The 21578-nt window shown below is 42.5% G+C and overlaps 2 protein-coding genes across 7 annotated transcripts in view; both read right to left on the reverse strand.

Annotated features, from left to right (window-relative positions):
- Positions 1-46: 46 nt before the first annotated feature.
- LOC130168252 (mucin-17-like) lies at positions 47-13889 on the reverse strand. The gene is made up of 6 exons (XM_056374971.1): positions 13377-13889; positions 12952-13080; positions 10142-12110; positions 9495-10014; positions 6676-7323; positions 47-5332 (listed from the first exon to the last, which is right to left on the reverse strand). The coding sequence occupies exons 1-6, from the start codon at positions 13548-13550 to the stop codon at positions 2731-2733; spliced, it is 6042 nt and encodes a 2013-aa protein (XP_056230946.1). The 5' UTR covers positions 13551-13889; the 3' UTR covers positions 47-2730.
- Positions 13890-14161: 272 nt separating this feature from the next.
- plekhg2 (pleckstrin homology domain containing, family G (with RhoGef domain) member 2) overlaps positions 14162-21578 on the reverse strand; it is a 126285-nt gene continuing 118868 nt past the window's right edge. For 3 of the 6 annotated variants that reach the window (XM_056374974.1, XM_056374972.1, XM_056374977.1), the window contains 6 exons: positions 18562-18744; positions 18214-18306; positions 17601-17687; positions 15394-15427; positions 15073-15171; positions 14162-14919 (listed from right to left, as the gene is read on the reverse strand). In XM_056374974.1, the coding sequence (XP_056230949.1) occupies positions 14699-14919; positions 15073-15171; positions 15394-15427; positions 17601-17687; positions 18214-18306; positions 18562-18744 (717 nt within the window). In that variant the 3' untranslated portion in view covers positions 14162-14698. The remainder of the gene's footprint in view (positions 14920-15072; positions 15172-15393; positions 15428-17600; positions 17688-18213; positions 18307-18561; positions 18745-21578) is intronic. The other 3 variants (XM_056374976.1, XM_056374975.1, XM_056374973.1) reach the window with 3 other exon arrangements.

Genomic DNA, 21578 nt, shown 5'->3' on the forward strand with positions numbered 1-21578 from the left:
CACAGATCGACACAGAACGTACAGTTTGGCCCACAATAGAGCAACCAGTCAATGAAAAGCACACTTTGTTTTTGTTTTACACCACACACCTTTTATTTTTCATACATCTCACTGATTGCATTATTGGATGAAGATTTACTTAATATATTCCTTTTCACCAGGTCCTAAAAACATTAAGTTCTCTCCAGTTCCCTGCACTTTGCAGAAACCTCACATCTTATGAAGTGACCTTTATATTTCACCTCCAGAACAATTTCAAATGTTGAATTTCACAGAATTAGTTTTGCTTTTTGTTTTTAAAAGGAGACTGTCGTCTTATTATAAAACATATATTATAATGTTAGAATATAGCGACAGGTGTCTGTGTAGGGAGGAGGTTCAACATGAATACTGCTGTTCATTTCCTGTGTCAGTCAACGTTTTTTCTTTAACCTTAACCACGTGTTTTTTTTACTGTAACCATGACAACAAACATCCTCTATCCTTAACAAAGTACTTATTTTAACCCAAACCAGAATCTTTCCCTAACCTAACCTTCACCACAGCTTTGTCACAAAATAAAAGGGCCAGTTATTTCTTTTAAAGAGTGATTTTTAACAATTTATCTGAGGCATCTCTCCTGCCGCTGTAGGGTAAGAATAGTTGTTTAGGTTGGAGGACTTGTTTAATATAAGGAACTGTTCATGTTGAACATTAAAATTTAAAAAATGTCATTTTCAGATCCACACTACTTTAACTTTTTAAAATACAGATTAATATATTTTTCTCTCCAGCTTCTGTGAAGTGATTTCTCATCACAAAAGGAACTATAAACTGTTGGAAAACAGCTTCTGAATGTGTGGGGACATTCAATCTGAGTGACATGATCTATAAAAGAATTTGGAAAATTAGAATTATGACCTTGTGATTGTTTCCTCCACCAACCAGCCAAGTTGTATGACATCTTGTCACACTCACTCTTACTGAGTGACGGTGTTGAATAATGGCCAGAAGTGATTTTGCTGAACATTATAATGTCACAGTGAAGTTGAACTTTGACCTTTTGGATATAAAATGTCATCACTTCATTTTATCCTCCTCCTTCATGAGTTATGGCTGAAAACATATTTTGTGAGGTCACAATGACTTTGACCATTGACCTCCAAATTCTAATCAGTTCACTGTTGAGTCCGAGTGACTGTTTGCACCAAATTTGAAGAAATTCAGTTGTTACTGAGTTTGTTCATGAGAATGGGACGAACTAACAGACAACCTGAAAACATAAAGCCTGCGCCGAGGCATAAAAATAATTAAAAACCAAACACAACTGGCATTTAGCATAAAGTACATTAAAGTATACTTCAGTACATCTCTCTGTGTTACTGGGAAGTGAAACCTGAGTCTGTTGTGACACTTGATGCATGACCAGTGTTTGGTTTAATACAAAGTTCATGTAGCAAAACCAGGTGAAACTTGAAGATACAAGGTTTCTGAAGAGCACTGACAACAGGAGGGAGTGTAAAGTCAATGAACCATCTGAGTACACCAATACAGAAACAAACAAAGCATAAGCATTAAAACACACAGATATCAGCTTGGTCTGAAGTTAAAGACACGTCATTTCAAATAGACAACACACACACACACACACACACACACACACACACAAACTCAAAGCATGCACCCAAGCGGTGAGGACACTGTGCAAAATACCAACATTACTTGAAGGATATTAAGTGCCAAAGAGAAAAAGACTAACTTTATAAATAAACAATAAAATAAAAAGAATTATAAAAATGGTTAAAATGATGAATTAATAATAACCACAGTTATTACCCATCCTCAACACTGACCTCAGACAGCCAAACGCTGATGTTTGTTCAACAGAATATATAAAAGAAAATAGTAAAACAAACTTTAAGTAACTATGATTGCATACAGCAATGTGGACACTGGACCTTCAACGTGTATGTGTTTGCAGGATGTGTTAGAATGGATTAACTCCCACTCATTAAATCTTACTGCGTTAACTGGCTTTTACAGAAATGTCTGAAGTGAAAAGTTCCATGTGAGAAGTCGTCACATCACCAGACAGAGTCCAGAGCTGTTCTGTCCAATGAACAGACTTCAGACTGGTTCAGCCGTTTGACCAGTGATCGGACAGCGGTGGACAGTCAGGGGTTTTGGTGCTCAGCCTACGAGATCAGAGCTGAGTGATACATTTCCATGGATGGAGACATGGTCATTACTCTTTACCATATTAGGATCTTTAAAGCAATTCTATCTGCATCCACTCAAAGTCATTAGCCCAGGTTGCAATATACGAACAACGTGCAGGTAGAATTTCCATTCTTGAAAGATCATGTTTAATGTTCAGGTATGAAGCATTTGCAGAAGCCCGCCAAGACCCAATATGGATCCCCTTCACACCGTGTCTTCAAATCTGTGCCACATTGAGTTGAAAACATTCATTCTGTCCCTTAGATGTGAACAACTTATTCCCAGGTCAAAGGGCCCCACGCTTTGCTTTTTCATTTCCAACATGGTGGCAAGCAGAGTGGTTCATGGTTCAAGTCCAGCCAGGGGATATTTGTGAAGGTCTGGACCACTGACTAAAAGTTACACACTAACCTGTGTTGCTTCCTCTGCACAGAAAGCAAAATACACACATTGTCTAATGCCTTTTTTACTTCCACCACCATCTTGTATTTTGGCCCTTATAAGACCATGATGGAAGAGTTCTCGCTTTCTTTAAAGCCTGTTGCAATTCTGAGGAAGAGGGGGAGGAAGGTGTGAAAGTCCGTTGATGCTCACTCTCCTCACCATATGCCCCTGTCCTGGTCCTCCAGCTCCTGCTCCACCTTGAAGGGTTTGGGTCAGGCTAACTTGGGCGGTGCTGAAAGAGGTTATTCGGCCACTTCCAGCAATCTGGAGGTTGACTGTGGTGGCATAACTGGTCTTCTGGTTCCCAGGCTTGGTAGGAGAGGAATGGACAAAAGGTAGAGGTGATGAGTTTGAAGGCACGGGGAAAGGGACAGGGGGTACAGGAGATGTTCTGGTGGTGGTTTGGGCCTGAGGGTGTGGTTTGACTTCGGATGGGTAGTTGTTTGGAGGGGAGGTGGTGCCTGAGGAGGACAGGGCCAGACATGAGGGGAGGTTTTGTTCATGGAAGGGGTGGGCAACATAGGCACAGATGAGCTGGCTACGACAGCTACCCTCTTCTAGCTCTGGGTCTCCCCATTCTGTCTGACTGTCTGATGGAGCCGGAGAGGAGAGGAAGGACTGAGAGAGGGAGGAGAGAGACGGAGAGGTGGCGATGATAGTGGAAGTACCAATTGTATCGAGGCAGTCAGCCCCGTTATATTTGTTTGAAAGCTCTCGAACATCTGGCCATGGCACGCTGGTGAAATGCTGGCCACCAAGGGTGCCCTTCGTTGGGGTAAGCCTGCTAGCTGAGAGTGAGGACTGAAGCCCGGGTCGGGGGCTGAGGCAGGACTGCGAGGTGTTGCATGAGGACCATCCGCTCAGTGGACTGGTTGGATAGGACTCCTGCTGGTCGAAAGACCCTCGACCACTTCCACTGAAACAAAGGGACCTATGGCTACTCTCTGCCCAGGAGCAGCGGAGTCCACTCGGGTTGCTCCAGGCTGGACTAGGGGGTCTGTCTGCCAAGTTGGAGGAGAAAGACCTATGGAGTGTTTGGACTGCAGGAGGACAGGGTCGAGACGGGGAAGAGGCTCTAGAGCTATGCAGTTGGACTGAAGTAGAAGAGGAAGTGGGAAAAGTTGCTGAGCCTGAGGTGGAAAAAAAGGGAGACAAAGGAGAAGAGGAAGCTAATCTGGGGTTTCTTGGTTGAGGTGTTGCAACATTATTTGTCCAAACATTCACTGACACGCCGATGGGAGGAGGGGAGAGGATACGAGGGCTCAGGCATGATGATGACTGTACTAATGCCGAACTTGCTGAAGAGGCCCTGGGAAGCTCCAAAGTGAGGCCTAGCGGATTATGGAAACTTGCACCTCCTGCCCGTGTGCTCGGGGGGTGGGGAGGTTTGTTCGCCATGGGGGTGGAGAACTTATGTTGAGGAGGTGGAGAGCAGAGTCGAGCAAACGAAGCAGGGGTTGGGGAGGGAGTTGGGGACTGAACTCGTGAGTTGGGTTCGGATGCAGAAAAAGGCCGAGCTACACGGTTGTGTGACCCCAACCACAGAGGATCATGGGTTTGTTGCATTACTGTAGCATTAGTGCTACCATTAGCTAGCGGTGTCTTCTGAGGACTTCCTGACCAACCCCCATTATTGACAGCACCGTTAATGCTACAGCTGCTGATATTACTTCCACTGCTGACCACTGTTGGTAAACCAGCTAAGCTAAAGTTGTTGTTGTTGTTGTTGTTTGCATTCTGCGATGAGTGAAGGAATGAAGGACGAGAGGAAGCCGAGGGAGAGTGGGAAGGTTGATGATGGGCCAGACTCATAGATGGGGAAGGTGAGCAGTGTGAAAGAGAGGGAGTGGTTAACTGGAGGAGGGATGGAGAAGGGCAAGAGGATAGGAGAAATGATGGTGGACACCTTGGATGCTGGTGCCCATCTTTAATGTACCCCATCTGGACATAAGCAGGTGTACTGGGACTTTGCTGACTGGGAGGGAGTTTTGGAGAAGGGGAATGCCGTTGTAGATGAGATGAGGGGAAGGAGGGAGTGGAGGAGGGGCTTTGATTTACTGGGTTTATGGATGGGGCTTGTTGCTGGGCAGTGCTTTTTTTTGCCATACTCTGACTGATGGACTGGCTGATACAGGAGGCAGCTAAAGATCTGGTAAATGCAGAGGAAGAAGTTATGGGGGATGAGCGGGGGGAAGAGGATGGTGTAGGGGAGGAGGGGACACCTGCTCTTACTGATAAAGACCTCCCTGAAACAGAGGAAGGTGTTGGAGAAGAGGCAGGTGGGGCTGTCATGCCAGCAGAGGGAGTAGGGGATGAAGAGGGAACAGCCCTGGAGCCAGTGTTTGGGGAGGTGAAGCCTTCACTGGATCCAGGGGTCAGAGAAGATGCTGGAACGGCAGTGAACAGTGATGAGCAAGGAGGCACTCGGACAGAGGAGGGGGACAGCGGCAGGGGAGAGGAGGCGGGAGGAGCTCTAACAGGAGAACGAGAGTGGTGTCTTAAGCTGGGAGTGAAGGCTGAGGGGGCCGAGGTGGGTTCTGTGTCCTGGCTATGGGTGGCAATGGCTGGGTTGGGTGGCTCCCCCAGGCTGGCTGTCTCCATGGAGAGTCTGGAGGGTGGGTGGTGGTCTGAAAGGAGGCCGAAGATGGGCAGGTTGTTAGGGGATCCTGAGTCCTGCTGGTCTGGTTCCCTGGAGTTGATAGAGAGGCACAGATCAAAATGAGCCACACTGAGCACAGACAGTGGTTTAGTTTTACCGAAATGACAGAGATTGAAAAATCATAAGCGATGCATCCAACAAAACCTGGCTGTTTGCATAGGCCTCTTTTCATTGCTTTCCCTATTGATGTGTTGCTTGCTATAGTATTTTCTGCGACATGACTTCTTTGTAACGCATGCTCCCTTTTTACACCTAGTGCTTTATGGGAACTTGCTCCTCCTATCCAGGTTGGTTAGGTTTAACCACAATGGGAGAGGATGAATTATGTTGACGAGGTGGAAAGTGGAGCTGAGTAAATCAGGGAAGATGGAGCTTGAACTCATTGTTTTAACAAGACTAGGTCAGAACCTCGTATACTGTATATCTGGACTGCCTCTGGTCAAATCCTGATTTTACAACTGACTTCCTCTGACAAAATCACCAGACACATCAATTAAAGACTGAGCTGGGATTTCAGCTGTATTTACTGTAACGTGATCACTCAGAGAGAAAGGTCAACGAGACAGACTTTTATTAGAGGCAGGTCTTATTGTCTAACTCCCTCTGTTTGATATGTTGGTATGAGTTGGTCATAGTGGTATTTTAGTAGAAGCCTTGTTTTCAGTCACTCTCGTCTGTTGTGTTAAACTTAGTATATTAATTGTTTATATTAGTATTGTCTCATTTCCAGTTGCTGGTGTTTCTGTTGTTTACATGCTATTCAGATCTGCTTGTTTCTTAAGCAGTTAGTGTTAAATATGTTAGACATGATACATATGATTTGTTTTCTACCAGCCACTAACTTTCAAAAACTATTGAGTATTTAAGTGCAACTGATACACAGCCCAGTGATGTGGCTGAAGGCAGATTTTTACTGCTATAATGAGCCAAATTGGCATTCCTTACTGTGTTATTTGGTGTGGTTACGGTACAAATGTGCCCTTAGGCCCAAACTTGAAAGAATGCTTGGCCTGACTTAACCTTGTAGTTTCCTTTATCATAAATCTGCCAATTTGCTCATAGGTTTCTACTTTCAACACTTTATCAAAAGACAACCAAAGGACATGAAATGAGCAAAACAAGGGGCTAAACTTCATTTAGAGTGATTATAGTGATTATTTAAAAGTCTTACTGTGTATGAGATGCTAAAATTGAAAACCATGTCTGGGCTGAATTGAACTCAGGTCAGGACATGGTCAAGTTGAGGTCATGGACCGGTTGGTATAAGGTTTTAAAGACTATAAAGGAGAGTCTGAAGAACACTCTATTGAATGTCTACTTTTTGTACCTTGTAGTAAAAAGCTATGAAGGAGCTTTTGTGGGTATAGACATACCTGCATTCATATGGAGTGGTGTAATTGAGATTCAAGGTGTTAGACAGGGCCTGTTTACCCGTAGTAGTGGGTATTTCTGGTAGCCTCTGGCTAATGAATGTTGGTAGACAGTCTCCTGACTGTGCTGATTGAGACTGTGGTTGGGTAGGATTTGGTGATGGACCTGGACTTAGTGCTGCCCTTTCTCTTGCTTTGTGATCCTCTGAGGTGAGATTCACCTGAAAGGGGTCAAAGGTCAAGTGCAAAGGCTGGCTCGGGGATGGTGGAATAACCAGGTCTCTTGAGGATCTGTGGAAAGGTGGCTCCTCTGAAAAGATCACTGCTGAACCCTGTACAATCATCCTGGTTTGTGATGGAGAATTTAAGTCACACTTTGTCTCATTTAATTTTGTCTGATCACTTCGGAGTTCATCTTTCTTTGCTAAAGTTAGCACCAGCTCTCCATCCAGGTTTTTTGTACAAACCAAGTGTTCAGGCTCTGCATGAGCACCCGGCACAATGTTGTCTGTATCTGGTACATGTTTATTTTGTATATACTGTGCAGCTGGTATATCCTGCTTGTATTTGTGTGCTGGCTGGGTAATGATGTTTGCAGATGTTGAGTCTTCTCTGACTGAGGAGACAGGGTGTGCAGCACTCTGCTGTGACCTGCAGAAAACCAGGAGGAGAATCAAACAATGTCTTTGGAAAGTTAATCAAGACTGAAACAAGCAATGACTAACATAACTGGCAAACAACAAAACATGATAATACACGAATTGCTTCAATTGTAACCTGTTGTTGGCTCTACAAATAGTCCTCTATAAACCTGACAAATCCTGTCTAAACCTGTTTACATTTCCCCACAAAACAGTGACGTCACTGTTGCCAGTTTTACCTCTTCCAATGTGTGTCTTAGTCAAGATTTGGAAAATACTGTTTTATTCCAAATATATGAAGTTTTAAGAAGAGGTGTTTTGGCGGTATATGTGCTCAGTAATAGGTTTATCATCCTATTACACTTTACAGTGGAGGTTGCCACCAGTTTCTCCCACCTCAGCTTGACTCCATTTCTAACTAGACTCACTGCCTAATGGTTGTTTCCTCCACCAACCAGCTAAGTTACAGGAAACATGGTGACAGTCTCTCCTTCCTTAAGTTGCAGTATTAGTGTTGAATAATGACCAGAGGTGTTTTTGCAGAACATTAGTGAAGTTGACCTTTGACCTTTTGGATATAAATATAATGACTTAATCTTATCCTTATAGATATTTGAGTTCAATTGTGTCATAATTACTGTATGAATTAGTGAGTTATTGCCTAAAACATGTTTTGTTAGGTTACAATGACCTTTAAACGCCACCAAAATCTAATTAGTTCATCTTTGAGTCCAAATGAATGTGCGTGCCAAAATTTGAAGAAGTTCCCCCAAGGTGTCACTGAGATATCACATTCAGGAGTATGGGACAAACACACGGACAACCTCAAAACATAAAGTCCTAGCTGCAGTGGCCTGGTTTGGGTTTCCTGTCTCTCTCTCACTGCAACTATCCAATTAAATGCAAAAATACCTCCAAAACATATTAAAAAAACCAAACAAACAAAAAAAAAAAACATAAAGCATCCTGCCTGGCAACAGCTCTTGTGCAATTTTTCCAATTTAACAAACTCTTCCAATGGAATTGATCATATCAACATCATATTTGGTCAGTTTCATCTTAAGAACTTGCAAAGCTTTTGAGTTTTCATTGAACGGCCTGCCTGTGGTGGCGCGGTGACACACATTGTCCAAACTGCCCCAAACTTTATATGGTTTAATAAGAGTCCTGGCCTGAAGACATCTACTGGCCAATATTTAGTGATAATCATAGCGCCCCCTTAGTGGCAAATATCATGTTTTACAATTTGATGTACTTCTCCTAGCGGGTTGACCACACCCATCTCAAACTTGGTCAGAAAAGACCTTGATGATGCTTTACAGTGAAAACTGTGAGTTGTGGTTGAAGGTGTGGCTGTTAAATTTCAATGTCCAATCTACTCCAAACTTCACATTTTTGATGAGAGTCCCGCAGTGAAGACATGTGCATGTTTATATGAAATCATAGTCATAGCACCACCTACCAAAAAAAGGAATTAACCCTTGAGTGACAATCATCATTTGATTTACATGACATTTTCATGGTCTGGTTTACACGTGATATGCAGGAATATAATGCATGTTGGCTGCATCTAGTTGCGTCCTCCCAGCACAACTGAGGTGTGTGACAGGGCAAGGGCCCACGCAACGTTGCTTGCAGCTTTAATTTGGTATTGAATTGGTTGGGAATTTGCTGAAATTCTTGTCATGTGCTGCAGGAATTAAATGCAGATATGCTGCATATGAAACGGGCTAACACCACTGGAAAGAAACCTGTCAAATGTCCATCACACACACATCCTTATGACTCTTTAAACAGATTTTTAAGCAGAAGAGGTGTAATTGGCTATACAGACCCTAACCTGTTGTTTTATAAATGTAGTAATAAATAATAATAATAATAATAATAAACAATCCTAAATGTCCTGTTATTTATTTTTTTTAAAACCAGGATCTAGTCGTCATTAGAAGCAGCAGCTTCAGACATCTGTATTCACTATAAAGCCTGACCTTTATATCTTCAGTAGGCAGTAGGTAGTGAAGGTGGAAGTCAAGTGCATGCCCAGTCCTGCTGTTATTATTTGCATATTTTACAGTTACTCAATGATCCTGGCACCTTTACCTTTCATAATTATCACCTTAACTCCTACCCCTTTGAGCTCATCATGTCATTTTCCTGTGTTTGTAAGTATTATTCACTCACCCCCCTTTTTTCTCTGTCTCCTCAGTATCTGTATAAACCTCTCTGTTTTGATGCAGGGCTTCATCTTTCCCTGCGAAACAGGTGGAGCTGAGCTTGGTTACTCCACAATCCAAGGTCATGGTTGGAGTCGAGGGTGTGTTTGTGGCAGAGCAGCATGAACTGTAGCTCTCATCTTCAGGTTGTGCACTGAGGTGACTCCTGGCAGATGTAGAAGCCATGCACCTGTCAGAGGAGGTGCGCCCCGGGTCATAGCTGTTATCCTGTGCCTGATTGGAAGATTGATCTCTTTGTGAGGTAACTGGATTTTCCCTAGGGCTCTGGGAGCTGGTCTGGGATTTGTCACCTGATCTACAGCCTACAACAGAGTCTCTTTCTTTAGTCAAGGCAGAGATGAAGTCCCTGGGCCTGGAGAGGGTGAAGTCATTCATTTGGTGGTGACAGGCTGAGGTCAGCTGCTCTTTGACAAACACATGACCAAAGAGCAGAGGTTCACAGGGGGGCATCACCGACCTCTGGAAATCTAGAAGAGAACAACAGAAAACCCCTCAGTAATGGATTACAATGACCATTGGCCATACAGCCATGTGGCTCTACAGGTATGAAAGTTGGTCAGTCTGAGTGTCTGAATTTTAGAAAGGCCAACCTACCAACTGTCAGGCTCTCTGCTCTGTTAATCATCCCCTCCTCCTGGATCCTCTGGTACTCCCAGCTCATAGTCTGGGTCTGGTATTGCCTTTGGTAATGAGTCTGTGCCTGACTCGAGATTTGGCTCTTAGTTTGGATCTGCAATTGCTGCTTAGTTTGTGTTTGGGTTTGACTCTGAACCTTGGTCTTGATGTGAGTTTGTGTTCCAGTTTTGGATCCCGTGTGGGTATCTGAATTATTGATTCCCATCTGGTATTGTGTTTGTTGCCAGTTCTTAGAAGGGGTCTGTTGTTGAGTCTGGGATGGAACCTGTGTCAGGGTTAGAGTTGAGTGTCCAGACAGTCTACCTGAGCCCCATGATTGGTTCTGTACAGCACTGGCCCGTTTCTGATGCAGCGGGATCTTCATGGTACTGGCTTTGGCACTATACATCCGGGCCAGTGTTTGGACCTTGCTCAGAATACGCTCTGAGTTTTCTATCAACACAGGGTCCACCACAGGGCTGGACTCAAACAACCCAACACTGGTTACATCCGACCCCATGCCCTCAAACAACGCCCGGTTAGCAGTGACAATCCTGGAGTGGCGGGACCATCGACCCACTTTTATTTGACTGGTAAGATCCTCAAGGCTTGTCTTGGCCAGGTCTCTGTGTTTGGTTACAGTCCAAGTGGAATGGCTTGTAGTCTCAGTCTTTTGACATTGTTCTGTAGGTGTCAGAGGTGTAGAGGGTTCTTTCTGGCTTCTCTTCGGCTCTGCTGGGTCCCATTGGTTACGTTCATCGCTTTTCATAACACCTTTCATAACACAAGTTTTGGTTGTTTCATCTCTGCACTTGTACTGTTTGGTGTTAGATGATCCCACCGCTTGCAGTAAGTGACCACCTTGCTCCCCAGTAGGCACAACATTTGAGTTTCCATCCTGCCTGTCATCCAGTCCTTCCTCTAGTAGTCCTGTGCACACCTTTCCGTTGTTGTCCTGTATCTCAGTTCGTTCTCCAACAGGCCTGTTTTGGTTCAACTGCAGATTGAGACCCACTTGGTTTGGCGTCTCCTTGTCCTGGATTACAGTAAGCATTGGTGTCTTGATTGGGCCTTCTGCATCGAAATCCAGGGAGCTGATTGGTTTATCTGCCTGTCTATCATTCTCTGCATATGCTGAGAGTGGAGTTGGGGAAGAGATGGGACCAGTGGGGGAGCAGGGCTCTGCCTCTCGATCATTCTCTCTGTCGATTGCTTCAGTTGTTTCATACTTGGACTGTGTGCTCTCTGTTTCACCCTGGTGTCCACCCACATCAAAGCGTGACACAGACTCCTTCACCAAGCCAGATGGGATTTGTGAGAAACTGTTCCTCCTCCTTGATGCCACTCCCTCTCCCTGTTCATTTTCCTCCTCCACATCATCCTCATCGGCTTCGGCTGCTGCCTCGTAGTAACTCCTGATCTTTTCGATGATCTTCTTGTCACGTTTGGTGAGGTGGGAGCCTCTTGTAGGTGGCTGGCATCTCTGGATGGGGTGATGAGAGAGATCTGGATTTGGGGAGGAAGTGGTGGCCTCATTGCTCGCCTCTTCCCTACTGTTCTCTCTTTCTTCCTCTGCTGAGATGGAGGGGTGATCTGATGTTGCAGCCAAGATGATGCACTGTCCCTCTCCTTCCTCCCTTGTTTTCTTGTCTTCTTTCTCTTTATCTACCCCTTCTCCTTGTGTCTCTGCATCTAGTTCCACTCCCTTTTCCACGTGACTTGTTGCATCTGGAATTTCTTTGACTTCATTTGTTGCTTCATTTTCCTTGTCAGAGTTACTGGTCTGACTCTGCAGGGTGCCGTCATCCTCCATCTCTGATCTTTCCTGCTCCTGTTGCTTTGCAGGTCTTTGCTCTGGGCTGGAGGAGCAGACAACTGGGGGCAGTGGGCAGGTGAAATTGCTCTGGTTAGTTGGAGACTGACTCCCTTTGGACTGATTTACTTTCTCCTGGAAGAAAAGTAAGACAATGGTGTTTTAAAATGAGTCTGAAGATATCTAGACAATTACTGGCTAATTCATGGTCCCCAGATGATGAAACCGAAACCTAACCCTTTCCATAAGGGCTGTCATCAGCAGGGTTGGAAGTAACAAATTACATTTACTCTCCTTATTGTAACAAAGTCGTTTTTTTGTGTACTTGTACTTTTAAGCGTATTTTTGACATGTACTTTAAGGTGCCTAATGGTTCTAGCTAACACTAAATGCTAAAATACTGACGTTGGATCCTTGCCTACCAACGTAGCGCTTTGTGAAGTTTATGTTATACATCTCCGCCTCTATGAACTCCCACCAAGGTGTCCTGGTGTTACTACTCTTTTGTCACATTTAGAGAAGGTAGGCTAAAGAACAGAAACACCTCTCTGTATAATGTAACACAGCTCAATAGCTCCACACACTACATCCTCCACAATGATCACACAGTCTTGACAACAATTAATAACATTAAAATTACAGGACTGTTGAAGTAGGCTGCATTAGTTTTAGCTTGGTGTTCCTAATAAACTGCCAACTGAGTATATATTGTAATTATCAGTTGAATGCACAGGCTGCAAAGTGCCTGAAGTCCTCTCCCCCCTTTTAAAACGAGCCACAAGCAGGGCTTAAGACTGGTCTGACTGATACACTCATCTTGTTCAGCAGATTACAGTTAAGTACAGAAGAGTATGGTACAATATCCTGTAGTATATTAATCTGAATAAAACAGATTAAGTGTGTAGACAAATCAGGTCATAAGTTGTGTCCTATCATAGGTGTTATATGTATAGATTACAGGTAAATTGTCTCTAACCGTTGCATCAGTATGAATAGAGGTGAGTCCCTCTCTGGCTCTGCTCTGGTTGATGAACTCCAGGATCTCCTCAGTGATGGACAGAGTGGGAGGATGACTAAGGGGGGTTAACTCTTCTTCTTCATCTTCCTGGTCATTAGAACAGATAAAGACAAGGACAGAAAAAGAATAGTGAAGATTGAAATCTATTCGTAATACAGAAGCAGGGTCGTTTATAATCTTTCAGGTCAAGTCCAAGTCAAGAAGATTAAGTTCAGGTCGACTCATTTTAAGAATTTCAATTTTTTTTTACAATACATTATACATGTATACATGTCTGACTTAAGTCCAAACCTCTATGGGTTAAATTCGGTGAGCAGTCTTATTTGATGCTGAGGGACAAATCAAGTCTCAAGCTGTTCTCACATCACATCACAGTGAAATACCTCTTCCTCATGATTAGGTCGGAGCTGTTGTGTCAGGCCCAGTTCAGGCCGTTCAGCATCCACCTCAATGACAGAGGATGCAAGTGTGCTGCTGCTGCCAGCTGAGCCTAGACTGTCGGCCTTGCACAGCTCGCCCTCACTGCCCGCCTGCTGCAAGACACAAGACAGCACCATATACCACCACAGTCACTTTGAACTCATGCTGTATCACCAAATATTAACACAACTCTATACATCAAAACCATTCACATATGTTATATGTTATTAACAGTCCCTCAGCATATGATGGCTTATTGATTTAATGATTTGTTTTTCAATCAGAAACACACAGAAAACACAGTTTATCCAGAGTTATATAAAATATAAAATATTTGTTTGAAATTTTGTCATAATTTCTGTGTGAAGTCTTGACTCTCGTTATGGCCAAAAAGTGTTTTGTGAGGTCACACTGACCTTAACCTTTGACCTTTGACCACCAAAATCTAATTAGTTTAATTTAGTTTACCAAATGTGAAGAAATGCCCTCAAAGCGTTACTGAGCTATTACAATCACATAGCCAAAATCATGCTTTCTGAAGTCAACACAACTTTGACTTTTGACCTTTGACCACTAAAATCCACTCAGCTCTCGCTATAGCTGGCACAGAGGCATAATCATAATTAAATATGCTGGGAAATACAGTCAGCTGTTGACACTGGTGAGGACTTATCTAGTATCCTGCTGAGGTCCTGCTGTATCATCAGGGGAGCTTGAATGTGCTCACCTTCACTACACTCACCTTCAAAGCTGCAGGATTCCCCCGGGTGGTGGGAAAGTCAGGAGGGAGAAGAGAGGAAGAGTGTGACAGATAGGAGACAGATGTTATCATTAGACAGGCACTTAACTTCTTAGCAACCACACCACAACAACAATAAGCCTGTGTCAAATATTCTGTGATGTCTGATTTCAACCGTTCAGCAGGCCTGGTTGGTCTGTTGAATTTGTATTGTGCAGTACATCTTTATCATTAGTATGATCCTCAAGTTGACTCAGACAGATTCTCACCATTGGGATGAAACGCTGCTTCAATATCTTTAGCTGGAGCTGAAAAATAAACAGAGACTTTGTTTGATCTGTTGGCTCATGGTTAAAACTCTGACCTGACAGGTTTTGTTGTTATTATTACTCAATACCAAGTTTCTGTGAGTCATCATTCTGTGAGTTTTTTTTGCACACTTATCAGGAAAAATGTTCATAATCTCATCAACTTTTCACAGCTGAACACTGACTGACAGCATCGGTCCTCAGTGGAGGACGGACACTTCTGTCCTCAACTGTTGATTTAGATTAGCTGTCTCTGTCTACCTGACGGTCTCCTGGTTTCTCTGTCTCTGTCTACGTGACTGTCTCCTGTTTTTTCTGTCTCTGTCTCCCTGACTGTCCCCAGGTGTTTCTGTCTACCTGACTGTCTCCTGGTGCGTCTGTATGGCAGGTTTCCCTCCAGCAGTAGCGGCAGACTCTTCCTGGACTTCTCAGGTGTGTACATCAGCAGCTCTGGAGGCTCTGGAGGGACAAACAGCAGAGAGACCCTCAGGTATTATTTTAATGACTACATTAAGCATCTTTCCAACTCTGTTAAAACTGTTATTTCTCATGGATGTACATTAAAATCACATCATCTTGTTAAACTGCAGCACAGAGAAAATGACCACTAACCCTGACCTGATTGACGTCTTCCTCTGTGATAGCTGTAGATGTCATCCAGTCGTGGCGAGGCAGAGGACTTCTTTAGGTTGTCCTGGTCAAACTGGGGCGCTTAAACACAGGAAGTGATGTGACCCCATCATCACATGCTAAAATCAGCCACTCACAGTGGATTTATTTATGAATAAAATGGTATGATGCTTGTAAACAGGACTGCCAAAAGAAATGCGTGTTCTTGTGTGTGTGTTTCTTTAAATTTGTGTGTTCCTATCTTTCTGCTTGAATGTGCGTTTGTGTATGTGTGTGTGTGCGTGTGTGTGGTTGTGTGCTCACATTGACAGAAGTTGTCTCCCAGGACCTGTCTCGCCTGGAAGATAAGATAAGAGGCAGAAAATAAATGTCTCCTCAGTCATTCTTTATGAGGTGTTTGTACAAATAACAATGATAAGTTAAATGATGCGGTCTCTAAATGGACTTTCTGACAGTCAGGGTCTGTTTTATGGTCTGTTTGGAATTTTATTTCATGTGGGTCAGACTTTGAGGTCCTGAATACTGAAACATTTTTTTTTTATCACTTAACTTTAAAAGACTGGCGACCTGTGCTAATGCATGCTAAGAAATTAAATGACTGTTCAGAGAGACCTGAGCACTTCTGAAAGCACCACCTGGGGCCAGTTTCACAAAGATATTTCAGACTGGTCTGTAGTGTGGGTTCAGTGTTCATTGCGTTCATAGATTAGTTTAATACATGTAAAAAAGTTTCACAAAAATAAAAACAGAGTCTGACTGACTGACTTAAGCCAAAAAAATTTAACACCTTACCCCCAGGCTAAGGTCCTAAGACCAATGTTATCATGGTAACAATCAATGACACCGGCGATGAGGAGTAGCACAAAAAAACAAGAGACAACATGTTCTAGTGGGGTAAACTGAGCTGAGCAGATGGATACAGTGAAGTATGACTATTTGTTATATAATTGTTATATAAACCGCAGTCACAGTCTATCTTTGTGAAACCAGCTCATGGTCAAGCTTGTCGGAGGGGAGGGGCGAGTTTGTCACTTGGTTTGTGTAGAGTAACAGTTGCATCAGCGGAAGGTACAGTTGGTCAGTACTTTCTGTGATTTAAATTCCTCCAATGAACTGTTTTGTTTAGTTCTCATATTTCTGGTAAAAGAGATTCACACGGTACACAGAAGAAAAAGCCTCATTCAGAGAAACAGAGGAGTAAAAGTCAAACTCACAGTTTCAAGAGTCAAATGTATTCTAAACCAAAACGTTTGTTCTGGTAATCATATCTTACTGTATTTGTTAAGTCAATGTACCTGTGCAGAATGATTTGGTGTTGGATCTGATGTCGATGTCGTTCACTGCTCCAGGCTCAAGTTCAGAACGTGAGTGGATAGATGTCCGCAGTCGCTACAACTTAGAGATACTACTGCATCCAGAAAATATGTTTTGCGTGTGTTAGTGTGTGCATGTGTGTGTGTGTGTGTGTGTTTTTTTTTTAACTATATTAATGGTGTACACTACAATGGGGTCTGAAAACTGGGAGCCCATTGTACTTGTGCGGTGCATGGGGCTTTATCAAGACCAAAATGCTGGACCCCAAAAGTTGAGATGGTTGTTTGAGGGTTAAGATCTGGGTTGTGTCTGAAACCACTCACTAATTCACTCCTCCCTACTCACTATCCAGACAGTCCTATGTAGAAGACTATATACACTGATCTGTGAAATGTTAAAACACATTAGGACATCACTTGACATTTTCTCTGCACTGTTCTTCTTTTTTTGAGCAAGAGCACAATGCAGGTATATATTACTTGGTTAGTGACCATCGGTTGTACACTACCTTACATGATGCATTCTGGGATACTAGTCCACTGTGTAGGGTAGAAGAATTCTTACTATACATTCAGCCAAAATGGTGAACTCAGTATATAGTGGACTATACTGGGATTAGTGAGTGATTTCGGACACAGCCTTGGTATTAGAGTTTGGGTTATGGTACAAAGATAGTTGTACAGACGTGTTGATTTGTGTGTTTGTCTTTTGTGTACATTTTGTTTAGTTTGTGATATATTTCCTCAAAACAGAAACAGAAAAGAAGGCAGTGCTCAGGACTTCCCTCTCATGGATCCAGTTTTTCAAAGTGCAGTGAAATTTGTGTAAATGACCAGCAGGTGGCAGGAAAGACCAAATTACTGATGCTGCTAGTACCAGCGACATTACATCTACTGTATGACTTTAGTTAATCCTGCTACTTTGATTAATTTAGCAGTTTTAGTTCCTGTTACAACTGGTTACTGCTGTATCTTCTTCTACTATTACCAGTACTACAGTAAAACTACTACTCCTGCTAAAAGTACAATAGTAATACTACTCTTCTGCAACTGACACTACAACTACTACTATAACTTCCGCCTTTAATGCCTTTGGTCCAGTACTGATACTCAGTGCTGACAGTAAAAACAACAGCAGAAGTTCTGGATGTAATATCGTAGTTATATGGATGTAAAACACTGGTTCACCCCCCTCACCTTCTGTGGGAGTGAAGCAGGATGGTTTTCTACGATCAGTCTCTTGAGGTAGTGCACCCACAGTCTCTTCTCCTCCTGGTTCTTTGTCTGCATGAGGTAGCATTAGTGACAGAAATACAGGAGTTAGTACAGTCAGTCGACACTGTAACCAATAACCTTTCTGTAATTATGACCTTGTGTCATTAGTTCATGTTTCTGTGCTGTTTATTCATTTTTTATTAGGGCTGCAACTACTGACTGATTGATTCAAACTTAACACTATAACATGTCAAAACATAGTGATAAATATTTTTTCAAAATCTCCACAGCGACTTATTGAAATGGATATTTTGTTCAAACAGGCCAAAAGCCAAATACAGTGTATAACATTTATAATGATATAAAAAAATCCTCACACTGAAGAAACCATTGAATGTTTGACACTGTTGCTTGAAAAATCACTTAAATGACTAAATGGTAATTAATAGCTGCAGATTAATCAGCTGTATTGTTTATCTTTTTTAACATCAAATAATCTCAGACTGACTCTGACATGACCTCAGGTCAGTGGGGTTGGAGGTGGATCAAAATGTTGAGGACTTGGTTCCTGAGGTACCATCATTCCAGCACTCACCTGGACGATGTGCTGCTGTTTGGGAATCGTCTGGTCTGACACTCTGAAACACAACGGATCCTTCAGCGTCTCCACCAGCAGCAGATTACAGCACTGCAGCAGAGAGAGGGAAACATAAAGACAAATACATGAGTGATACACCTGTTCAAAAGGAAGGTTCGACATGTTATCTAACATGAATCTGTTTTTTTGAAGACTCAATATTTTTGCAAAAAAATCTTTAAATTTGACTATTTTTATGGAAGTAAACCATCATCAGCACCTATACCATCATGGCACAGTAAAACTAGGGGCTTAGTGGCTCTTCAAATCATGATAAGACTATTAGAACAACATTGATGAGCTTACGAATATATGTGTGCTATAGATAAACTGTTCGAGCCTCTTCTTGGCGATCAGCAGCATCTTATCGAACAGGAAGAACGCTCTCTCCTTCTTCACTCTGTGGACCTTGAAGGAGCCCTCCAGAACCAGCTCTCCGAACCCGCTGAGGTCTGGCCCACTCCAGTTCACCAGCAGGGACTCGATTTCCTGTGAGGAGGAGGTGAAAGGTCAAAAGGTCAGAGATTCATCAGGAGAGAAGCTTCTGGAACAAACTCTCCAGACCCACAAAACATTGTGATCGAGGTTCTACAGAAGATCTCTGTGGGACTGAAAACCACCTTGAAATGGTCTAAAGAGCTGCACCCAGATCAGTCCAGTCAATCAGGGACAAACAGTTTCTGGTGCAATTCAGTAAAAGTTTTTGAACACAAATGCTTCTTTAAGCAAGACATCTTGTGGAGTTCTATACTTTGTGTATGAATCCATTTGATTAAAACATCATCCTGAGATAGTTGGTGTTTCCAACTCTCCAACCATTCTCTGTGTAGAGGAGAGGTGCCTGACACAAAACACTTGATGAGTAAAAGATTGAAATTACCATCACTGCCACAAAACAATCAAAACACAAATGTGTAATATTTCTCTAGTTTAAGTAGCAGTTACTTTTGTGATGCATGATGTGATGTTTTTCAAAGCATCTGTGTTTTGAGTTTGCAGCTGTTTCCTTTTGTGTGTTTCATAGAGTTTATCCTTTGTGCTCCATATTTGTAGTCCACACATGCCATGGGAATACAGTACACTTGATTGTGATCTTGTGTATACACTTTGAGGTAATTAGTGCCAATGCAGACAGTGTTTGCCTAAGGAAAGTCAATGACCAACAGCTCCTCTTATAAAGTGTCCACTGATGGCTCTACGTAGACCTGAAATGTAGAAGTGACATAACTATGCCCGGGACCAGCATGAGAAGAGTACTATTTTGTTGGTAGGTTCTTTATAATTCTGAAATTTTTAGAGGGCTCTCGTCATAGTGACTGCATATGGAGTTGTTAAGCCAAATTCAAGTGATTAAACAGAACTCACCACATTCAGCAGTTTTCTCAGACTTTCTTTCATGAACATGAACAGGTGGAGGTCCAGACCTCTGTACCAGTCATGTACAGACAATCTACCTTCAATTTTTTGATTTAATCTTACTGTATCAAAGATAATAAACAAAATCATCATCATCATCATCATCATCATCATCATCATCATCATCATGGCTTACTGATTTAGTGAGAGGTTCCACATCAGTTTTCTGGCTTGATGTCTTCTATAGTTTGGTACTTGCTGGACAATTCTTCCACCAGCTGCCTCAGCATCTGTCTGCAGGTCTTATCTATCTAGCACTATACTGGCACAGTACTCTATCGTCCATCACTGTGACATCGCGTCTCCTTGACCACAGCGTATCCGTCATCGATCACTCTGGTTTAACAAGACGTGTTTGAGATACCAACTTCATGTCAAACCTTCTTTATATCTGTTACTATGATGTCACAGAGTTGACAGCTATAGTAATATTTGTTGGGTCCTCTAATGTCAAATGTCTAATGTTGTTTTTATATGGTGTTTTGGGAGCACTGATGATTCGCTGAGAAACAAACTGTTGAACCATCTGATCTCTCCTCCATCTGGGCTGGTTTGAATGTTTCTACCCCTCCATGTCCCAACTGCTTAGATGTCAAAGGTCAACACCTGTGCACTTCCTGATCCGTAAACCTTCAGAGGTTGAAGTTTAAAGTTGTGAAAGTCAGGTCAGTTGCAGCAGGAGAAAAACTAATCACAGCCAACTCCTCCACTGTCAGTCATGTTTGAACCTGTGAGTGAGTCAGTCAGTCAGTCAGTCAGTCAGTCAGGCAGGCAGGCAGGCAGTCAGTAGGTTGTTTCTGTCTGAGGTCTGTGTGTAAGAAGGAAAACATTGGTGAAAATGTCCTTAAAATGTATTCAGAGGAATCTCCATCAGGACGTTTCCTTCCTTGAAATTCTTAAAAACGAGTTGCTGTTGTGAGTTTCAGTTTTTCTTTTTAACAAACCTGTAATTATCAGGTTTATTATTATAAGATCCATTGTTTAAAAACCACTTGCCTATAAAGGGCCAGGACTGAAACTATGCAAATAAATTTTTTATTGCAACTTTGAAAGTGTGTTGGATTTTTCTGCTCCTTCTGATCCATTCATCCCCTCCCACACACCTGCATCACTAAACAGATGTGCAAAATCTTTTGTTTTTCCAAATTAAGATCCACCCAGATCCATCCAACCAGTTAATGTAGATACCTGTAACCCAAGGCCTTATCCTTAAATGTGACAATGTTGCAGAAAATGAACAAAAGGTAAAACTAAAGCTGTAAAAGCAGTGATATGATGATGATTATGGAGGGAGAGACGCCCTCAATGGATTACGTCCACATGCATCTCCACCCTCACAGGTCAGCTCCTTTTCAGAGGCACGCTCCTCCATCTTTAGCTGACAAGTGTGGGTGGAGAACTGCTCTTATTTGAGTGAGATTTAATCAACCTTCTTTGCCCCAGTAAACTGTTGCAGCAGTGAGATAATTGAACATATAATGGAGCAAATCTTCAAACATCTAGAGATGTTTAGTGATCAGACACTCGGTTTCCTCACTGAACAATGATAATGACGACAACACAGGAAATTATATTTCATTCCATTTCTTTTCATCTTCTCACAGATCGTCATAGTCCCTTGGGAGTCTTACACAAACAGTCGTTAAATTAATGCCTAAGGTAATGTGCTCTGGTGGGTCTCATGTCATCATCATCATCATAAAGATGTTTGAGAGTGATAATGCAAACAAAATCATCACAAAAAAGTGAGATAATTTCGGTAAAATGTCAATAAAAAGGTCAGGACTGGTGGAAGCTGCTTGTTAGAGCTTATTATGAGCCGACACTGAGCGAACTATTTGCTGATATAAAGGAACGTTTTAACTGATATAACTTGACTTGACTAAAAAGTAAAAGACGCAGATGTG

The sequence above is a fragment of the Seriola aureovittata genome, chromosome 4, assembly GCF_021018895.1.
Source record: "Seriola aureovittata isolate HTS-2021-v1 ecotype China chromosome 4, ASM2101889v1, whole genome shotgun sequence".
NCBI classification, from domain to species: domain Eukaryota; kingdom Metazoa; phylum Chordata; class Actinopteri; order Carangiformes; family Carangidae; genus Seriola; species Seriola aureovittata.